The sequence below is a fragment of the Polyodon spathula genome, chromosome 4, assembly GCF_017654505.1.
Source record: "Polyodon spathula isolate WHYD16114869_AA chromosome 4, ASM1765450v1, whole genome shotgun sequence".
Classification (NCBI taxonomy): Eukaryota; Metazoa; Chordata; class Actinopteri; order Acipenseriformes; family Polyodontidae; genus Polyodon; species Polyodon spathula.
Window position 1 is genome coordinate 79459239 of NC_054537.1, and position 23127 is coordinate 79482365.

Below are 23127 nucleotides of genomic sequence, written 5' to 3' on the forward strand. Positions count from 1 at the left end.
CCAGCTCTCAAGGGCCAGAGCCCTTCTGGTCTTTCTTCCATTTATACCCTAAATACCTTGTTTTGAAACAATTTTTCAAGCTATTTAATGATCTCATTACAACCTGCTGGTGTCCGGAACTCAGTGACTGGATTTGTGCCCCTCTAATGTATAAACTGAATGTTTGATAACTTGTTATTAGAAGTTATAGGTCACAATATTTTCTTTACAATTAATAAACTGCCTGTCAATTATACGTTTGGTATGTAAGTCACACACTTCCAGTTATTTTTACTTTAATAATCCTATTTGGTAGTTTGTACTATTGGGGGGGGGGGGATATATAGAAGCATTATTTAGAGAACCACTCATTTTGATTTTGACTAATGAGTGTAAGAAATATCACACTAACATGTTTGTCTTTATCATGAGAAATGTTCATCCTAGCAAACCTACTTTTTCAGGTTCTGGTCTCTGTTTGGTTAAAGTTTATGGACTCTGTTCTATTAATCAAAACACGATCCAGATAACACAAATCATGCATGTGTGTCTGTTTTTAGTGCATTTGTAAACATATGCAACATTGTAAGAAATGCCCTATTTTAATGACTGCAGTTTTCAGAATTGCCACTGTTGTGATCATCTGAATAGACTGAATCAAACCGCTCATATAAATTGTATGGAACAGTGATTTGTTACTCCTCAGACTGAGCTGGTGATTTATGACAGTAATCCGTCACATGTCTGACTGGTGGGACCAGAGTAAGGGCAGATATGTAAAACACACAGAATATGAAAACGTTGGTAGGATCTACAATCTCTGAACTAATCTCTGTTCGTAATAAACTAACGTAGCTGAAGAGATTGATCATGGCGGATAAACAGTTAGGACGGATATGTGACGGGCGGATACGTGACGGATTACTGCGTCTCATATTCATGATACTTCATTGAGTTGCCTGTAATCAAGGATAACCAGTTCTCCTATTTGGAAAAATTATTTTCATATGTTTGATATTGCTCGTTTTATATTTAACTCTTGTTTTGTGTTTACAGTCGGGGATATGTACAGTATGTTACTGGCATTTTTGAATTGAAGTTTTCATTGTGTTCTTGTCTTTTTCAAGCTGTGGCTGAAGTTAAACTTCGGGACGATCAGTACACCTTGGACCATATGCGTGCCTTTGGCATGTATAATTACTTGCACTGTGATCCCTGGTATGAGGACAGCGTGTACTACATCGATCAGCTAGGAAGGATTCTGAATTTAACTGTCACGCTGGTAAGTGTGAAATATGCATTTCCTGTGAATCCTTTTACAAAATTGCCTCCTGCTCGGCTACTCACTTCTCACCTATGCATACAAATACATTTTGTTGCTATGCAGAAGAATATGCTTTATTCATTTAACCTTTTCAGTGCCCACAAAAAGACTAGTGACACACTGTGACAGGTAGCCTTGTGTGGTGAAGTCAGGCCAGGGAGGAGTGGTGAGTGAAATGCGCTGTTTAGCTGGTTTATTAGAAATGAACAAATAAAACAGAAGTACAGAACAAAACTCAAGAGAAACCAAAAGAAACAAACAAAACCACACACTAAATACAGCGTACAAGTATCACACTGATACTAAGCCAGCACGAGTAGCAATTGTTTTTTTTTCGTTTTTAATTCTCCTGCCGTTCTCCAGTCTAAACACCCAACCCCGAGTGAGGTGTGTGTATATATATGTATATATAAAAAAATATATATACACACATACATACATACATACATACATACACACACAGTGGCTCACAAAAGTTTTCATCCCCCTTGGGCTTTTCCACATTTTATTGTTACAACATGGAGTCAAAATGGATTTAATTAGGAGTTTTTGCCACTGATCAACACAAAGTCCATAATGTCAAAGTGAAAAATTTTAATCTGAAATTGTTCTAAATTACAAATATAAAACAGAAAATAATTGATTGCATAAGTATTCACCCCCTTTGCTATGTCACACCTAAATAAGCTCTGGTGTCCCCCTGAATGGAGTCCACCTGTGTGCAATTAAGGTGTTTCACATGATTTCAGGTTAAATATACCTGTCTCCGGGAGGTCCCACAGTTGGTTAGTACATTTCCTAACAAAAACTACATCATGAAGACAAAGGAACATTCAAAGCAAATCCAGAATAAGGTTCCTCAAAAGCACCAATCAGGGGCAGGATATAAGAACATTTTCAAGGTATTGAATATCCCCTGGAGCACAGTAAAGTCCATTATTAAGAAATGGAGAGAATATGGCACAACTGTGAATCTGTCTAGAACAGGCCGTCCTCAAAAAATGAGTATCCGGGCGAGAAGGGCACTAGTCAGGGTAGCCATCAAGAGGCCGATGGCAACTCTAAAGGAGTTAGTCTTCCATGGCTGAGCTGGGAGACACTGTGCATACGGCAACAATAGCCCGGGTGCTTCACAAAACTGGCCTTTATGGGAGAGTGGCAAAAAGAAAGCCATTGTTGAAAAAAACTTTAATCAAATCTCTGCTAGAGTTTGCCAAAAGATATCTGGGAGACTCTGAGAGCAAGTGGAAGAAGATTCTATGGTCTGAGACCAAAATAGAGCTTTTTGGCCTCAACGCTAAGTGCTATGTCTGGCGCAAGCTTAATGCAGCACATCATCCTGAGAACACCATCCCTACCCTGAAGCATGGCGGTGGCAGCATCATGCTATGGGGAAAGCTCGTGAAGATGGAGGGAAAAATGGGTGCAGCAAAGTACAGAGAAATCCTGGAGGAAAACCTGCTGAAGTCTGCAAGAAAACTGGGACTTGGGAGAAAATTCATCTTCCAGCGGTACAATGACCCCAAACATACAACCAAAGCCACAATGGAGTGGCTTAAAAACAAAAAAGTCAATGTCCTGGAGTGGCCCAGTCAAAGCCCGGTCCTCAATCCAATTAAGAATATGTGGAAAGAGTTGAAAATTGCTGTCCACCAAAGGTCCCCAACCAACTTGATGGAGCTTGAGCAGTTTTACAAAGAGTGGGCAAAAATTGCCCCCCCCCCCCCCCCCCCCCAAAAAAAACAAAAAAACAAAAACAGGGCAAGGGCAAGGCCAAAATTTGCTTCAGTTCAGTACATTTTTAGAGGCCACTAAATGCAAGTCAAGGCCGAAGTGTAGAATGCTGTGTAATTTTGCTTCGAAATCATATATAAGCTAATTATTAGCTACGGAAAGAAACAACACAGTTTAACTTGGTAATACATTTTTTATTCTTATTTTTATTGTTTCTTCCTGTCAAATTTAAGGTGAGTGGCAATTTTCTAAACATAATGGACAATATAAAACAAATGTTTCTAAACTAAATTTGTTGCTTGTGCTTTGCAATTAAAATCGACACTACATTATAGCAGCACCTGATGCGAGAGCGACTGTGAAGAAGAGTAAGCCTGCCCAATATTTTAAGTTTAAAAGGCAGTTAGTCTCTTTTTGTTTTTTAATTATACAGCTTCTGTGCCAATTGTTTTGATTAAAAAGATAAGTAGAATTAATTCTAACAGCAGAGACGCAAGTCAGTTTCACAAAGGGCAAGATAGCGTAGCATAATAAACAAATAAGCTTTGCATTTGTTCCCATCCTGATAAAAACAAGACAGAGTGTTTTAACCAGTAACGTTACAAAAAGATAAACTGTAAAGGGATCTTTAAATTTGCTTGCTCTACTTTTTGTACAGTGAAAGATGCAGACATGCACCTAGAGTTGTTTTCTTTCACGATCAGAAAATTTAATAGTGAAAAACACGTTTGTCTGAAAAACGTTCTGGCTTTGTGATTTAACTACAATGTATATAGTTAAGTGTTTGTTTAAAACCTTGGTTCCCTTTCAAGTATGAAATGTAACCATTACTGAATGGGTATTTGCCTCCTAAAGCCTAGATCCTGAAACACTTTTATACCAAAGCTGCTCTTTGAGCCTGTGATGCAGTAGTAACCCCGCCCCCGAGAGATCAAAATCTCTGCAGTCACGGATTTCTGCGCCATTTCTTTTCAAGACTGACTTTATTGGAGAGTTTTGTTTAGATAAGTACATTGTTGCTTATCTGTGTAATATTCATAATTTTGTGTGTTTTTACACATTTTGTATGTGATATTTAAGCGAATAGCTGTAATCGTTTTTCTGTTTAGGCATATTTTGTGTGCATGTCACAAAGATGGCTGTAGTGGGTGATCACAGACCAGAACCAGGAACCAACACAGAATAAACAGAGACGTGGAGTTTGAAGCTGAGCGCTTGGTTGCACTCAGCATTTAATAAATGAACAAACAGAAAATTAAAAGGTTGAAAAACAAACACAGGACACGGCACTCGTAGCCTAAACCAAGACAAACAAAAAGGACTACACAGACAAACATGGTGAGCTGCTATTATATCTATTTCCATCTCCAATCCCGCTCTCCACTCCCCGAACACACAACCCCAAGTGAATGAAAACATGCTGCTTTTATGTAGCTGTACTGAGACTCTATTTGCTAATCAATCATTCAGTTGGAGTCTCTGTACAACTGCATGTGAATTAATAAAAAGTACACTTCCCCCATGCTCACATATTACATTTTATCTGCACTTGAAGTGCTGTGCAATCCTCGTGCCTAAATACAAATATACATTTTAAACACTCTTACGCATAGCCCATATTACATCCCGTTTACCAATGACTGTACACCAACATTAACACACAACATACAACACAGAAGTACACACAGGGGTGGGGAAACATTGCCACAGTGCACTATAGCCAGCAGCTCGAGTTGCTTATTCCCAGGGACCCAGCAAAATAAGCCGGCTAACTATGTTATTTCTGTTTTTTAGAGATACCATGCACAGACCTGTGTAACGTTGTGTTCAGCACTTGTGCAGTAAGAGCAGCTGCACAGTGCAAGACTGAGGTAATTGCTTCTGCTTGTTGTTGTTTGTAATTACAACCACAGTATCTCATGCCGTTGTGGTGACCAACTATTTTAGCATCACCATTGCGAAGGCTGTTAGTTCATTCTAACAAACAGGCTTCCCTTAGTCTCATGTTGGTACTGACTTTTTTTTTTTTTTTTTTTCCCCAGTGGCTTTTACATCATCCCTGTATGTTGCCACCAGTGGTGACTGCAACCTGGTGGACCTGTACCGAACTGGTACGGAGGTCGCCGACCTGGTACCTAGGCTACAGAACCAATACCGAAATCACTGAACCGTTTTGGAACTGACTCTGTTCTGTACTGGTACTGACCTGGTGTTAAGTACACCGAACCAGTGTCGAACTGGTAATAAAGTCACTGAACTGGTGCCAAAGTCGCCAACCCAGTACCAAAACAACCGGTAGCTGCGAACTGTTTGACCCGTACTGAAGCATTACCAAGCTCACCGACCCATGTCCGAATCCCAGCATGGTACTGAACTGGTACCGAACCAGTGTTAAGAACACCAAACCGGTGCCAAACCAGCCCAGTGCTGAAGCTACCAGACTGGAACCGAAGTCACTGAACCAGAGTCGAACCAAACCGTAATTGAGGTCACCAACTCGATCGACGGGGTACCGAACTAGGACAGAGGTTATCACACTGGTACCCAGTGCCAAACTGACCGGTAGTTGTGACCCGCTGGACCTATATCGAACCGGTACTGAGGTCACCAATCCTGACCTACTGTCCACTGCTGCCTCCTTTGGAGGTGGGTCGAACAGGAGCTGGCTGTCCCTGTTGGCAGAGTTTATAATCCAGGGCTGGCAATAGAATGTGAAACAAGCAATGTGTTCCAGTTGTCTGTATATTGGATGGATACGGACAGTTGGAGCCTTGTCACATATTTGAAATCGGTGTGCAGCCTCACAGAATTTCAAGTACTGGTAGCAGTCTTGTTTACAGATCTACAGTAAAGCTATGAAACTGAGTGGGGATTTTTTTATTTATTTTTTTGCTGGCAATTGGTCAAAGTAGTAAGTAGACATGCCGATTTGAATAAAGAACAATTAAATGAACTGGAAGATAGCAAAACAAAAAAAAAAATACCAAAAAAAACCTCTGTCTTCATACTCACTTACCCCTGTTTTTCTGTAGTAAATGCTACAGAAAAACAGACACCTCCACATTTTACACCCCTCTGACACAGACCTTGAAAAATTACTGAAACCCATCTAAATTTTATTTTTATTCCTCCTGTCTGTTCTGCTCAAACAGTGTCTGCACTGAATGACAGGAAAAAAATCTAACACTGTGCTGTCTCAACTCCGCCACCAGGTGTATCTTTTTAATGGCAATGTACACAATCAAAAATGAAGATGTACTTTCTTTTACATGTTTTAATAAATTTGCTCAGTTTAACTTTTAAATTTGATATTTATGGACACCTTGTCAGGTCTTATTGCATACTTTTACTGCTATTTAAGAGGGCCACTGCAACCTTGCAAATCCCCTGGCCTAAAGTGGGGGAAACAAGGCAATCAATTTTTCATGTGCTTACTGCTACTCGCTGTGGAGGCCGTAATAGGTTCTGTGACCCTTCTCCAGGCTAAGCCACAGGCAAAAACAGCAGCCTTTAGTTTGCTGCCACAGGCCCAGGGCCCCTTCTCTGGCAGCTATCTGGATTATTGGCGTCAGTTCACCGCAGACATCTGTGTGCTTACTACCATATATACCACATGATAGCCCCCATCAAGTCGGAGGAAGGGTTCTACTCCAGGTACTTCCTAGTGACAAAGCATGATGGTGGCCGGTACTTAACCTCAGATAAATCAACCGGTGTCCTGAGCCGAAGGCGGTTCAAGATGTTGATGATGCAACAGCTGTTGCAGTCAATCAGGTTTCACCTCATGGTCATAAGCCGTCTAGGAGAGGTTTGGAACAGCAGAGAGAGACCTCTTTTGCCTCTCGGGAATCAACCCACTATCTCCTTTGGTGGCGGAGAACCTCAGGGAATAGATGCCTTGGCAAACCAGTGGCCATCTGTTTATGCCTTCCCACTGCTCTTGCTTTTCCTGCTGTGTATGAAGAAAATCAGGCAGGACTGAAACAACATGCTCCTAGTAGTCCCATATTGGCACCAGAGTATCTGGTTTTGAACCCTGATGCAGCTCCTGAGCGGCCAACCATGGAAACTGCCGTCATGTCGCGACCTGCTCAGTCAGGCACGGTGGACCATATGGCATCCTGACCCATTCAGCCTGCATCTCTGGGTCTGGCCCGTGAACCACTGCGTTTTGAGCTATCTGGGACTTTGCAGCAGGGCTATTGACACCCTACAGTATGCCAGGGCAGCGTCCACACATTCCCAGTACGGGTACAAGTGGGGTGTCTGCCTCGTTGGTTCGACCCATGGCAGTTGCACTGTAATTTTTACAGGACCTGTTTGAGTGGAATTCCCCATCCACGTTGGTCTATCTGGCAGCTATTTCGGCTTGCCATGTCAAGGTTGACACTGTCTCCCCAGGAGCCCACTTCCTGGCGGGACAATTTTTGAAAGGGGCTTGCCGGCTTCATCCTCCTATGAAGGACATTCTCCCTCAATGGAGGCTAAACGTGGTGCTTAATGCACTCCTGAAACCTCCATTTGAGCCTTTGCATTCAGCTGATCTAAAAGTTTTAACATTTTTAAAGTGGTTTTCTTGCATGGTATCGCCTCAGCTAAGCGGGTGAATGAGATGCAAACGTTCTCCATCGCAAAAGTCTGCTTAATTAAGAGGCCAGGACAAAGGTCACTCTCCATTCCAATCCTCCCTTCTTGCTGAAGACTATGTCCATATGCTCTGCCTAGTGCGGGCCCTGGTGTACTGCATTGACAGGACAAAAAATTGGAGGCAGTCTGAACAATTTTTGTCTGCTATGGGCAAAGTCCCGTGGTCAAGCCCTGTGTAAGCAGTGACTATTAAAGTGGATAGCAGACACGGTCAGGATTGTCTGAGCTGGCCAACTTGCCCCTCCAGAAAAGCTTGCTGCCCATTCCACCAGGGACCTTGCAACTTCGTGGGCTTTATTCCAGGGTGCATCTGTCAAGGACATATGCAAAGCGGTGGTGTGGGCTACTCCCCATACGTTCACTAGGTTCTACAAGCTAAATGTTGTGGCTCCTCAAAACCCTGGTTTTGGAACTACAGTGTTACGGCCAGCTTCCCAGTCGACCCTTACAGCACAGTTATAGAGGTGAAATTCTTCCTCGGTTATTCACCCTAGCTGCTTGTTACTGGGGTAACCTTGTAGCGTTCCGGTCGTTCTGCAACCATGCACTTGTGAGGGCATTCAGTAATGGTTACATTTCGTACATGAAAGGGAACCTTATGTTATTTTCATAACGGTGGTTCCCTGAAATAGAAATGTAACCATTAACCCTTTGGGGTCCTATGTCGGACCAGGTCCGACATCATTAGAAAGCACAAGTCTGTAGTCATCTTTTCTCTGGAAAAAGCCGACAAAACCTTTCAATGGCAGATTGAGACCGATAAGAGCCGAATGAAGCCAAAAAAGGGTGTATCTCATAGCCCCATGCACTACAGAGATAACAGAGCTTTTTGTGATGTTATAGTAGTAAAATAATGACTTTAATCCCATTATTGAGGAGTTTGGTGATGAAACGAGTGACCAGGAGAGGATTTATCAGTATGCACGTATATAAAGATGTATGTGAAAAATCAGCGAATAAGGGGTGGGACTTGGCTGGAGATACAGTACTGTGTCCTTTTGCGATTCGGTGCCTTTTAAACCTGTTTTACACTGGGGGGGGGGGGCGAGGGGTTAAACGGTGCATGTAAAATAAACGTCGTGTGTGAAAATGCACTGAACACATATAAACGTAACATGCAACAATTTCAAAGGTTTTACTGAGTTAGTTCATAGAAGGAAATCAGTCAATTGCAATAAATTCATTAGGCCTTAATCTATGGATTTCAAATGACTGGGAATACAGATAATGCATCTGTTGGTCACAGATACCTTTTAAGAAAAAAAGGTAGGGGCGTGGATCAGAAAACCTGTCTGTATCTGGTGTGACCACCATTTGCATCATACAGCGCGACCCAGATCTTTCGCATAGAGTTAATCAGCCTGTTGATTGTGACCGGTGGAATGTTGTCCCACTCCTCTTCAATGGCTGTGCGAAGTTGCAGGACGTCAATCGAGAGCATCCCAAACATGCTCAATGGGTGACATGTCTGGTGAGTATGCAGGCCATGGAAGAACTGGGACATTTTCAGCTTACAGAAATTGCGTACAGATCCTTGTGACATGGGGCCATGCATTATCATGCTGAAACATGAGGTGATGGCGGCGGATGAATGGCACGACAGTGGGCCTTAGGATCTCGTCACAGTATCTCTGTGCATTCAAATTGCCATCGCTAAAATGCAATTGTGCTCGTTGTCCGTAGCTTATGCCTGCCCATACCATAACCCCACCGCCACGGTGGGGAACTCTGTTCACAACGCTGACATCAGCAAACCACTCGCCCACACGACGCCATGCACGCTGTCTGCCATCTGCCCGATACAGTTGAAACCAGGATTCATCCTTGAAGAACACACTTCTCCAGTGACCATCGAAGGTGAGCATTTGCCCACTGAAGTCGGTTACGACGCCGAACTGCATTCAGGTCAAGACCCTGGTGAGGACGACGAGCACGCAGATGAGCTTCCCTGAGACGGTTTCTGACAGTTTGTGCAGAAATTCTTGGGTTGTGCAAACCCACAGTTTCATCAGCTGTCCGGGTGGCTGGTCTCAGATGATCCCACAGGTGAAGCCAGATGTGGAGGTCCTGGGCTGGCGTGGTTACACATGGTCTGCGGTTGTGAGGCCGGTTGGACGTATTGCCAAATTCTCTAAAACTACGTTGGAGGCGGCTTATGGTAGAGAAATGAACATTTAATTCTCTGGCAACAGCTCTGGTGGACATTCCTGCAGTCAGCATGCCAATTGCACACTCACTCAAAACTTGAGACATTTGTGGCATTGTGTTGTGTGACCAAACTGCACATTTGAGAGTGGCCTTTTATTATCCCCAGCACAAGGTGCACCTGTGTAATGATCATGCTGTTTAATCAGCTTCTTGATATGCCACACCTGCCAGGTGGATGGATTATCTTGGCAAAGGAAAAATGCTCACTAACAGGGATGTAAACAAATTTGTGCACAAAATTTGAGAGAAATAAGATTTTTGTGCGTAAATGGAAAACTTCTGGGATCTTTTATTTCAGCTCATGAAACATGGGACCAGCACTTTACATGCTGAGTTTAAGTTTTTGTTCAGTGTAAATTGGACCTGATGCGCCTGACAAGCTCTGAATAAATAGAATGCAGAGGGTTAACCTTAAAGATCGCAGCAGGCTTGAAGGAAAAATTACGCTGAGATCCGTAGCTGCAGAACTTTTGATCCCTTGGGGTCGGCGTCACGACTGCGTCACTGGCTCAGAGTAGATTTGGTATGACGTATTCAGGATTTTAGTCTAGGCGGTAAATACCCATTCAGTAACGGTTACATTTCTATTTTGGGGAAACAGGGTAATAATAACCTAACGTTTTCAAGGTCAGATGGCTGTGCCGTACTGTATTTGTCATCAACTTTGTAGTAAAGTATAGGTTTCATTATCGTTCTAGATTAGTAACAACATATCTGCCAACCATACTTGTTTGCGTTAAATAAAATAAAACCAAGCGCTGAACACACCACTTTAAGTATCATGCTAGTCAGTGATCTCTACATTGGTTCTAATGTAGCTGAATATATTTTGAGTCTGAAATATCAATGGTCTGGTTTGACTCTTGTGAATTTGTTCTGCCCTTTTGATATTTACATTGTTTCACATGTAAATCCAAGGTTAACTGCCAGTTTCCATTGCATTCCTTGAGTGTGTACTTCCTAAACTGATTTACATTTTTTTTTTTTTTTTTTTTGGAACTTTTAAATATTTAAATTTGAAGCCCACTGGAATATTCTAATAACTGTAATTGGCACAGGTACTGTGATAACATAGAAACGCTAGGATTTAAAGCTTGAGTGTTTTGAGAACTGTGTGGATTAACTCCCAGTCTTTGCTTGACAGCCGAAACTTGATTAATTCTTTTATTGCCAGTAAGGTTGAGAAGCGTGGCTGTTTGAGTTCTCATTAGTGTTGTCTTTCTGCTTTTTATAGCATTGTGAAACATTTTTTAGTCTGTCAAATAGTCATGAGTAAAAAACATGGAAGACCTATAAATTCTAAAATAAATATACAGTACTGTGGCAAAGTGGTTAGCAGTGTGCAGGTTATCTCAATAAACCGATGCAATGTTTAATGTTTTTTTTACAAATAAGCAACACAGCAACGTGTGTTGCTTATTTGTAGTTCGATGGTTGACCTCAAAATAAGTCCCATTTTTAGTTCACCCCCACGTAACGCATACACAAATGGCAGTCCACAGTACATGCTCTACTGCTTGTGGTGAACAGTTCTTTAGTGTTAAGTGCAGTGTTGATCCAGGTTTAATGCTGGCCTTTGGCGACACCTCCTGATCATGTTAGTCGTCCAAATAATTACAAACAGTATTTTTAACTACAAACAAATATAACCATTCACAAAGGAACAGATCACATCACTACGTCCCCTTTTTTATAAAGTCACCCATGACCCCTTGGTCAACTATCGCATTCCGCTCCTCCATCCCATGGATGCTACGCTGTTTCCCGTCCAGGTCTTGGAGTTCATATGCTGTAGCTTTGCGCCCTTTCTAGATGGCCAACTTCCATCAAACCTTGGGAATAAACTGTCGTGTCATTTAGTCCAGGGTATTCTGCTCCCTTTATGCAGCTGCCTTGCAGGACGGGAGGGAGATCTAACACCAAGAATCATTCGATCTCTGTCGTGTGTGTGTGTGTGTGTGTGTGTGTATGTGTGTGTGTGTGTGTATATATATACACACATGCATATTTTATGTATTAATAGAATAGTCTTTCTGCAAACTGCCTGACATGAGACATCGGCATGTAATCATTTTAGAAATCTACAAGTGGGCTTCCTAAGGCATTCTGGGATCAAAAGTGTTGATTCCTTAAGGGTTATATGTTTATAAAGGGAAAATCAATGACACCTGTGATTGATTTTAAATTGCATTCACAATTTTCTTCAATCCAGCGTTAGTCCTTCTCATTATACTGCCCCCTGCTAATGCAACCCTTGCATACTGCCAGATATTCCTTCTCAACTGATGTTCACCAATATGAACCAATGTTATTTTTACCCATTATACTGTCACCCTCAATTTCTGCCTTCTGTCAACTCATCAAGCCAAGAAAATGTATTATTTACACTGCTGTTTCTCCTAACCAGTATGAGAGAAAAAACACTGCTTAACACTTAAAACACTGATTTTTTTAAAAAAGATTCTGCAAGTTAACATTCTTGTCCTGAAAAATATAACATTTTGATTAAACGTGCAGTTTTTGTACTTTACTGGGTTTTACTGACCTTTTGTTATACTATGGTTAAAGTATTGCATCCTGGTACCTTCAGTTATCTGGTCTGATTGCAGCAAGACCATTGGAGTGAGTTTGACCAACATATGAAGGCTCAGGTATTCAATCGAATAAAGAGGACCAATGAGGGCTAGAGTAAATGTAGGCTAGAGTCCTTCCACTGCTGTTTTATAGTTCCGTTTGTAGGGTTGCACACTGAAGGTGATTGCACTACAGGGTTTTCTATTCATTGTAAGTTGAAGATTCAGTACCTCAAATCTTCTTGTAGAGTGTGAATTGAACCATTGATCCAATATGGATAACATTTTGTACAGTTTAAGTTAATTCCTTGAAATAGAAAAACAGTTCATAACAAATATCAACAATATATGTTCAGTTTACACAGTTTTAAATATGAACTTTGCTCTTATTTAAGGATTTCTCTAAATGGAAGTGGGGCATCTTTTCACCAGGCACATACTGTGTTACTGCACTTATATCCTGTAGTTGTGTGGAGGGGAGGGTGTTTCTTGTGTACAAGGCCTGTTCGTTTCAGGTACACTTGTATTAGAACAGTCATACTGACAGTTGAAGTCACATAACTGTTATACTTGGCGGTTTGAAATCTTACATTGATTTAGTGCTTTAATAGCAGTGATATTGCTTTGTTAAACGGTTGGGCAAGCTACCCATCTGTTTTCTGTCAAAGCTCCTTAATACGTGATCAACCAAGGCAGACGTTCCATTCTTCAATATTGTTTAAATAAGCACTCTCTTGTTTCTGGCAGCACCTACTAAATTGGTAGGTTTTTTATGCTCATGAGTGATTATTGGAAAATGAGCTTTGAAACAGAGCCGTTAGGGAAAGGCAGTGGGATTACTGCAGCAAACCATTATTTGTGATTGATAGTATACTTTTCCCCAACCTTAATGCATTTTCTTCTCCTGCTGGAATTTGTTTAGCTTCTGTAGAGGGAGTTCTATTAATTAGCTTTCCATACAAAATAGTCTGAGTTGATAAACATGCTGTCAGTTTCTGCAAACCAATATAATTGAACACTGTTCAGCACCTTTCTGCAAACTAGTATGTTGATTTAAATTTCAGTGGCTGATGTAGGTGTGCAGTAAGTCAGTAAGTAATGTATTTTATGTGAACTGAATTGGAATCTATCATTGGTATTTACTTATTATTTTTAATTGCCATACAAGAACTTGTTTAGCTAGTGGAGATTTGCTTGAACATGTACCTATATCGCATAGCGGAAGAGGATGGCTGGGGGTTTCAAGGTACCACTGCTTAAGTTTAAGTTGGTGTTTTGTGGGGCCGTCAATTCTTGAACTTTGTATACAGTGCTCCCTCTTGATAAGACTGTAGTCAGGAGCCATAGGTAAGAGTTCAGGCATATACTATAATGACAATACAAGTGCTACTAAAATGGCTACTGAATTAACTGTTGTAGTATAAAGGACCTGGCGTTATAACAGTACTGTGTAATGACTTCAACATATGTGCCATGGTAAAAAAGAAAACCTATATGCTACAAATATCTTAAAGAATAAAATGACAATGTGACAATTCCAGTAAAAGTTAGATTTCTATGTTTTACCTTAACATCACTTCAGAGGTCTTGTTTTTCCCTTATGAAAGACAAGATTGTCAGTTTTTCCAGGGACAAGAGCTCTGGGAACATTTGTGACTCCAACAGTGTCAACACTTTACATGACTAAAGGGTTGTGTCAGAATACTGACACAGTATTTAGGAAATATAAGGGAAATGCAGTGTGTTAAAGAGAAGCTCGGTGCCGGTACTTGGAATATCAATTTCTGTTTCAGTCATCATATCCCAATCACTTTTTACTCAAATGCACCCCTGTGGCCTTTAGTAGCTATCAAACTTGTGCTCTCTGTTAGTTCAGCTGGTACATCAGTGTCTAACCATAAAGCTACCCCCTGCCCCCAGTGGAAGTAAGAAATACCTCTCTATTTGGTATGTATTATTGAAGTATTTCTGGCATCCACCGGCGCAGAATGCTGGTGGTTTATAATCTAGTGCAACAGCTCTACTTACTGAAGACGGAGGAAATGTTGGCATATATCATTATTTAGGCCACATATAGCACTTAAATACTAAAATTTAAAGTGTCACCTGGATGTGTTGACTGGGGTGGGGGAGGATACACAAGATAACTGGAGTTTCATTCCCATAACAATATTTTCCTGAAATGTACAATTTCCTTTTCATAATAAAATAACCCTTTAATTCCATTTAAATATTGCTGTAACACACAGTAGCTTACTTTGCACAATGGACAGTATTGACTTGGTCATTACTTTTTAAAGAGAAGACACAGCATTTATTATAAACAAAGGTGTGCCAGTCTTGTTAACCTTATCAAAGATGGAAGCGAGCTGCTGCTGCTGCTCTGTGTGAAAGTAACCATTTTCTCTTGAATGATGTTTATTTTGTTGTGTTAACCTTGTGATAATGGACTCTACTTGACTGGCTTCTGTTTAAGAAGAAATTCTCGTAGTCGGTCTCTGCTGTGGATAATCGCTATCCCAGCAGTGCAGAGAGGATAATGTTTTTCTCAAAAGGACTGTGGAATAAAATGAGAAAAGTTAATGGACCAGACAACTTGTCCAGTCTGCCTATTGAAGTGAAAACCATTCTTATCCACCATATGAGTTTTTTGCTTTAGTGAACACTTAGTAAACCAAGAATTTCATTTCACTTTCTTTTTACTTTCTTTTATGTTTTTTGCTATAATTTAAGGGTAAAAAATGGAGTCTGCTGGAGTCTAACTTTCTTTGGAAAGTTGGAATAAAGTTAGTGCATCAGCTAATCCAAGAATGCAATCTAGATACAGAATCTGGTTTTGCAGCATTCGTTTTTAGAATTGAATAATATTACTACCTCAATACTGTACCTCAGAAATATAGAACACCAGAACCGCTAGTCTCTAAAGAACACTTTTTGTAAGCATTTTAGTTTTACTTCTGTTACTGTTTAATGGTTAGAAATTGATATGTATTTTAGGCTTTGGATATAAAGTTGTATTGAAGTTAATGTTTCAGATAGCGATCCAGATACAGTTCATTGGAGTCTAATTAATCTCAGCAGTAGCAGACATAATTTATATAAGTGCCTTTGTCTTAAAATGAGTACCCCACAAAAATAATGTGATCATTAACCCGACCCAAAATACCTCCCCATCTGTGTTCTAAGTATCAGCTGGCTGCATTGTGGCACTCAGAAGGAATAAACAGTCTTCTGCAAAGTAGGGGCCTGTGACATTTCATATTATACAAGGTCTTGTAGAATGGTCATTCTGACAGTTAGTAAAGTTTGAGACAGATTGCCAGACAACTTGGACTTTTGAGTGGGTGTGTTTTATAACATTTATTGTGACTTCTCGTCAGGATAGTCTGACTGGTGCACGACTTCGGCCTGCCCGTCCATCCACAGTCACAAACTGTGCACAACGAGTGCTTGTTTGCCAGGTCCATTCCAACCCAAGAGAAAGTCTTGTGGACATTGCCAGCTTTGCAAACATGAGCCGATGTACAGCACATTAGGGGTCTGCTTAGGTTGGGCAACAGCAGATGTTAGACAGACCTCTACAGTTCTGAAGGACCGTTCTGATCTCTGAGGAATCCCACTTACAACAATTCAATTCGAATAGTCACATTTTGGATATGAAGGAAGGCTGCAGATCAGTTGCGAAACAATTGCTTAAAGGCAATGGTAAAACATGGCGGCTGCAGAGTTATCTGGGGTGTGATGTTTTTGGTTCAGTGGAAAGACAGAGTTGGTGTTCAAGTTCTGCTCAATTTTGTGGTGCTGCCGTTTGCTATAATAAATGTTGCTTCTGTTTCAAGACTGTTCGTTTTAATAGGACAGGGCACTGCCTGTGCCTGTATGTATATGTATTATTTTATATAGCTTAGTGTGTGCTGAAAATGAGTGTATTCATGTCTCTCTAAATATGTTAACTGCCATGTGGGATTCTATTTAGAAACACCATCTTTTAGATCAATTCAGCAGATCCCATTATCTGGTTGTTGCTTTATTGCTTACATATTATGCTTTCTTGCTTTCAAGCTTGTTTTTTGTTGTGGTGGTTTTTTTTTTTTTTTTTTTTTAAATTGTTTGGATGATAGTATGGTCTTCACCAATTAACAAACCAGTATTTTAAGCCTGCTGTTTACCAGTTTATTTTGTATTATCAGGACACTGCTCTTTGCAAACCCAGAGAAGTCTTCCGGCTGCCATCTGAGTTGAATACCTATGAGAATCGCCTCTGCGCGTCTTTGCATTTCACATCTTCTACCTGGGTGGCCCTGTCAGATGGCACTGGGAAGCTATATCTCATGAGAACAAGCAAAAGGGGAGAAAGTTCACATGGAAAGTGGGAGGTAAGGTGTTTTTTTTTTTTTTTTTTTTTTTTTGCTTAATTATCCCTAGATTCATGATGAAAAGAGATTAACAGTTAATATGTATGTTTAAGTATTTCAAATCAATCATAAATGTATATTTGTTATAACACAAAAAGAAACCTAACAATCCAAGTTAATGCATTTATTCATATTCTCAAAGGAAGAAGAGTAAAGGTTAGGCTTCATAGTTAAAAACATGTATAAAACATGTATTCCTACATTCAAGGAAAAGTAATGCATTGTTTAAATGTGTTTTTAAAAAAAAAAAGTTAAGTCCTTGATGGGCTCTCTGGTCATAGTTCTGCATTAGTGAAGCAGCCTTTATAATTCATCATGCATTGTTCGGTTCAGTCACATATTACATGTACTGTACATGCGCCAGCGTCCACGTGGCCAAGTATGCATGTACAATGTTAATATCATGGCTTCAGTTCAGTTACTTGTAAACACACAATGTAAGTTTTTGATACTTATTCTGTTGGTACGATGTTTTAAAACAAAGTCTTCTCAACATGGCCGTCCTCTCTGTAGAAGTTAGCTGTGCAGCAGCGCAGTGCAGTATCTCTGTGAAGGCTGTAGGCAAAAGCTTTCATTGTTATGGAGGAAGCCTATTTCTCTGGGACAGCTTTGAAGATTAAATCGTTGCGTCTTCGTTGAAGTCCAGAGTTTAAGTTGAGAGCGATGAGATGTTTTGAAGAAAGAGCGAATCCAGAGAGCACAGAGTAGAGTGAAAATCTTTGAGTTTAAATAACACAATGTATAGATGTTCCCTTTTACTGTAAACAAATCTGTCGGTCCTTCCATTGGTTCACAGTATTTGATAGACAGTTGCGTGTCACACAAAAAGGGTGTGTTAGAAATGGAATGTATCTGCCTATTTTGTTATCCAAGGATTTTACATTTATCATTTAAACCTATTCAATATAACTTTAGTTACATTCACTGGTGAAGCATACAAATTTCGGTTTCATTATTGATACAAAATTCATTTAAAACACACACTTCAGATTTATTGGGAAACATACTTAAAATAACTATTAAACTTGTGTCCAAGTTATGTAATTAAAAATGATTCTTAAAGCATTTTAACTAACTTTTAACACAGTAATGGTACAACTGCATTGTCACTTGGCAAGTTTTATGACACAAAGGAGACAGTCAACCATACAGCGTTTTGGAAGGCGAGCTTCAAAGGATTAACAGTTTGTGTTCTGTGCCTTATCTACAACCTTTGAAGTAACAACCCATTCCCCACAGCATGACACACAGACAAGAGTCTGAATTAAATATCTGGAAAATGCTTATTAAAATGAATGTAACCATGAATTTCCTTGACAATATTATCTTCAAGTATTGCTTATCCTTGTTAGAAAGCTTTTGGGGTCTTTTTTTCTGTTCTGGGTTTGTCGATTTATAGATGTTTCTCTGTACTTGCTGATTATGCTTCGGATACCACACCTTGGAAATAGAGTGAGCTATTTTATTCAATGTTTATCCTTATTTGTGCAATTCAAGGTTGTTATTAGTAGAAAACAGTAGTGGAGGCTTGAGTAAATTGTTGCTGCTCATGCATTCGAGTAGAAAAGTGCAACATGTCTAAGACTTTTGCACAGCATGCACAGTGAAAATACAACTTTCGAAGTCTTACGTCAATAGCTCACTGGACACATACATAATGTTTTATATACATTTTATAATGTTTAATAGTGTGCAGATTGTTGATTTAAGGATCTGTATAAATAGCTATTCAAAAAGACAATTTTAATTAACGCAAAAAATAGCGAAAGATACGACCATGCCCTGCTTGAGTAACGAAGATCGCCTGGTTGCTATCGGCATGATTTGAAGGCGGCCTCTCTGTGAGAGAAGTTGCCCAGACAATGAGATTGCTTCAACAATCAGCAGACTAGTCCAGAGGAACCAGGAAACCGGCTCTGAGGGACAAGCCATGTCCTGGATAGCAGAGGGTCACCACACCGGCCCAGGAACGTTACATCCGACTGATCCCTCTGCATAATTGTTTTCAGACTGCAGTGGCTACAGCACGAAATTACAGGAAGACGTAACCTGCGCATCAGCAGAATGACTGTAGCTTGCCGTCTGCATGAAAATGATTTGCATGCACAGAGGTCGTTCAAGGGTAACATATTGACAGTTGAGAGACTAAATCGTCATCTTCTGTGGGCCAGAGAACATCTGAGGTGGCGACAGAGAGAGTGGTGGAGTGTTTTATTCACTGATTGAGTGACGTTTTGCCCTTGACAGACCTGACGGAAGACCGCTTGTGTGGAGACGTTATGAGTGTTATGCTGACTGTTGCGTTGCTCAAGCCAAACGGTGGGGCGGTGGAAGTGTGACTTGGTGAGGAATCTCCTTTAACACAAGAAAACCTTTGTTGCAGATTAAGGGGCAACCTTACTGCTCAGTGATGCATTGACAAAGTCCTTGAGGCAACAGTTTTTCTGTTCCTGCAAGCCAATCCGGAAGTGTCGCTCTTCTAGCAGGACAATGCAAGACCACACAGTGCTAGGATTACAATTGCACGACTTCAAGAAAACAATGTTGATCTTGCCGTGGCCAGCTTTTTCTCCTGACCCAAGTCCGATAGAACATCTGTGGGACCAAATCGCTACTGCCATCCATAGGAGACAATCGTGACCAGCCAACCTTTGCCAGCTGGAACATCCCACAGAGGCTGATCAGGTCTGTGCATCAACGTTGCCAGCGTTGTGTTAATGCTCAGGGAGGTCATACCCAATGCTAACTTTTGTAATGTTTTCAGTTTGACTGCGTCACGTTTCATACTGAAAACTTATGATTCTTTTTATGTATCTTTTTTTTTTTTCACATTTTCTGTGATTTTTATTTGTCTTTTAAAATATTTGATTTAAATGCAATAGACTGGAGCTGTGCGTTGGTATATATGAGCCCCGTGTTTTTTGCAAATACGAAATGGCACAAAATAAAACTAAATGGAACCTATAAAATGAAAAATGACATGCAAAACTAAAACTAAATAATTATAAATGTGATTTAGTGAGAGAGACACTTTCTTTCCAAAGGGCTTTTATTCAGCAGGCCATTCTCTCTGAGACCACAGCTCTGCCAGCTATTGTGATCACAAGACCAACAGCAGCAACATAAAGTGGTGTTGCAGCGCTGCCTTTTCACCTTAGTCCCACCCCCTTATCGGCCACACATCCCATTGGCCCTCAGCCGCACACTAAGACCAATGGGCTCAGACAAACTTCCAATCGCAGGGGAGACACAGAACATGACCACACGCAGTATATGATTACACAGAAGTAAACGAACAATCGGTGGGAAATAGAGATGGAGGGGAACACAATTACAGCGGGAATTTAAGTTCACAAACACAACTGCACGGATCGCTACAATAGAATGACATTATGAAATAAAAAAATAAAAAAAAAAATTGCAATCGTAGTTGTCAAAGTTTCAGCAGTTGCCATGGACACGGTATGAAGGGAAGCGGAAACTATGACTTGCACAGATGTATAATTTTGAGCACGTAGTTTGAGAATTAAAATCATGATGGAAGCGGTGTTTTGTTTCTAAAATGCCTGAACTGTGCATAACAATGGTGACAAAATAACGACAAGTAGATTTTTCAACTGTCGGAATGAGAGTCAACAGATACCGTCGTTGAGCATTAGCTGCTTTTTCTTTTTGGGGAAAATATGGCTGTTTGCTTATATTTTGTATTTGTATGCGAAGTCTTTGTTTTATTTCAAGTGGTGCAAACTTTGCACTGGAGCAAATGCTGTTTTGGTTTTTAATGAATTTTAATCTGCTTTGCTTAGTGTTTTAAATACTGAGAAACCCCGAGCTTGCTGTATACGGGTGTTTATATACTTGTATACCTCCCCAAGCTTGAAATAGAATTCTTGTCATTATATGTGTGATTGTTGTGACAGCCCCACAATAGTATGGCAATGTAAATATATTTTAATTTGATCTTATTGTATTTTTATAGAGGTCACGGGCAGTATTTTCTGTGAATGGGCAATTAAAGAGTGGGGAACTGTATGTTAGTTACTGCTGTTAATGAGAAATTTTGGTAACTAAATGTATTTTTCTATGTCAGGTTTGTTTAGGTCATAATGCTAGAAAAAAATAATTTAATAAAAATTATGTATGTACTCATGATAAGTTTGTATGTAAGTTTGGAGTATCTAACAAGATCCTATGTCGACCTCTTTAATCTAATTTTGCCCCCTTACTGAAACGCATTAACAGGATTTTACTTGCTGGTCCACTTTACCTTTTTCTCTGGCTGGCTGCATTCATTTTAGTTGACATGAATGTGTTACCTAAATTCTTACATCTTTTCCAGTGTATACCTACCTTTATCCCTAAATCTTTCTTTTTTTTTTTAATTTTTATATGCTAATCTCATTTTATATGGAATAAAAAAAATGTAAAACTTGTATTCGCAGGTCTTTTGTCAAGGCCCAAGCAGTTTGGAGGTATGGCCTTAACCAACTTTCAAATGTATTATTGCTCTGCTAATATTTGTTGTATTACTGTGGAAGGGTGGTGGATAATTCACTGACACAGGAGACAGACAGGTGGATTTGGCAACACCGCACAGGTGCCCAGTTTTATTTCGGGGTGCTCTTTTTCTTTTTGCCCGCAGATGGTGCTGTGGGTCCGTGGTCCGCTTACTTACGATGGTAAACAAAGCCACGGGAATACCAAGCGATGGTACACAATACCGGCGCCCTTGCAGGTGCTTCGAAACAATAATTCAAAACAGAAGGCACAAAGAAACAGGGAAAATAAAACTGTAACAAAACTACAAAGAAAAAAGGTGCTGCACTTGACAGCTATATCCCAGTCGCCGCTACCCGTGCGACCCGGATCACCGTCCTACAGTGCCGGCTAACTAGCCTGCTCTTTTACAATACGCCGGGGTCTGCCCAAGGATTCCCTGCTCTCACTGTCTCGCTGTGAGACTCTTTCTCCCGGCTGATTCCCGGTCCTGAATCGGAGCTTCCACACTCTCGGCGCGTCTAAGTGGGCAGACCTGAGGAAACAGCGGAGCATTATTTTATAGGGCCAACAATCTCCCAAGACTCTCCTCTCAGCCATCCAGAGAGGGGGAAAGTCCACACACCCACTTTCCCACCTCCCCGTGTCACTGCCATGACTCGCAGGCGGTTGTTGGGCGACTGCCGCCCTCTTCCTGCAGCCCTGTGAACACGCCAGCAGAGTCGGCACAGATCTCCCCCTGCTACAATTACATACTGGCTCCACCATCATCTACAGCAGACGGGGCCTGCCTGGCTACTGCTTGAAGCTGCTTCCTCTCAGTATATGTCCTTACCAGCATTGCAATGTTTCTTACTGCCTCTTTCCACCTCCTCAGTTTAGTACTAATCCACTAGTAAAATACTCCCTTAAGATTGGGTCACAGTTTAGAAAGAATTTTGGTTTTCAATATTTTCTCACATTTGCTTTTTAATCATAATTTTACACCGTCTTTGAGTGTTAGCTCCTTCCAGGTGTAGGTAATGACATTCTACATAAAGTAGTTATGTATTTGATGTATAGGTTTCTTCTGTTTTTTGTTTCATATTTTGATACAGCTTAAAGCATGTGTAACTAGCTAAGCAAGACATTTGCAGTCTCTCGTATCTTGGCGTCTGGGCAGAGAGCCAAAGTTAGCAGGTGTCTAATCAAGATGTACGGAGGTGTGGAGACACAGTGTGAAAACAGAACACCACAAACAAAGAACTAGTTTTGAAACGGTTTCTAACAGATTAGGTTTAAGATAGTCTGATGCACTATAGAATGTTAGATTTGGGTGAATTTCCACCCTTACCAGGAGGTGTGTTGAAGGTTTCTGATAATTTGGAAGAGTAAGAAATGGGGGTGGAAATGCTAACATATTCATAGTATTTAATGTAATTATTTTTGTTTGATTCGTCAGTCAATTATTTGATTTGACTCAACAGACATCTGTGTTACGATACAAACGTATACTTTAGGGCATGCTGTAACCTGCGCGTCTTTCCTTGCTTATATCTAGTGTTTTATACGATTTGTATTAACATTATTTTCTTTTACACATAAAGTATTTTGATTAACAAATAAATCATTTGTAAACTTTCTCAAAAGTTTAACCTCTTACGCCCCCCTGTTCTGCAGGCGGAACATTGGTACTGCAATTACACATTATTTCAAAAATCATCTAATTACAAAAGCAAAACAGCAAAAAAATCTGACTCAATATCAAAAA

At 40.4% G+C, this 23127-nt stretch overlaps 1 protein-coding gene across 2 annotated transcripts in view; it reads left to right on the forward strand.

The window, feature by feature from the left end:
• nudcd1 (NudC domain containing 1) overlaps positions 1–23127 on the forward strand; it is a 93832-nt gene that overhangs the window by 5259 nt on the left and 65446 nt on the right. For both annotated transcript variants that reach the window (XM_041248656.1, XM_041248657.1), the window contains exons 2-3: positions 1107–1261; positions 16656–16841. In XM_041248656.1, the coding sequence (XP_041104590.1) occupies positions 1107–1261; positions 16656–16841 (341 nt within the window). The remainder of the gene's footprint in view (positions 1–1106; positions 1262–16655; positions 16842–23127) is intronic.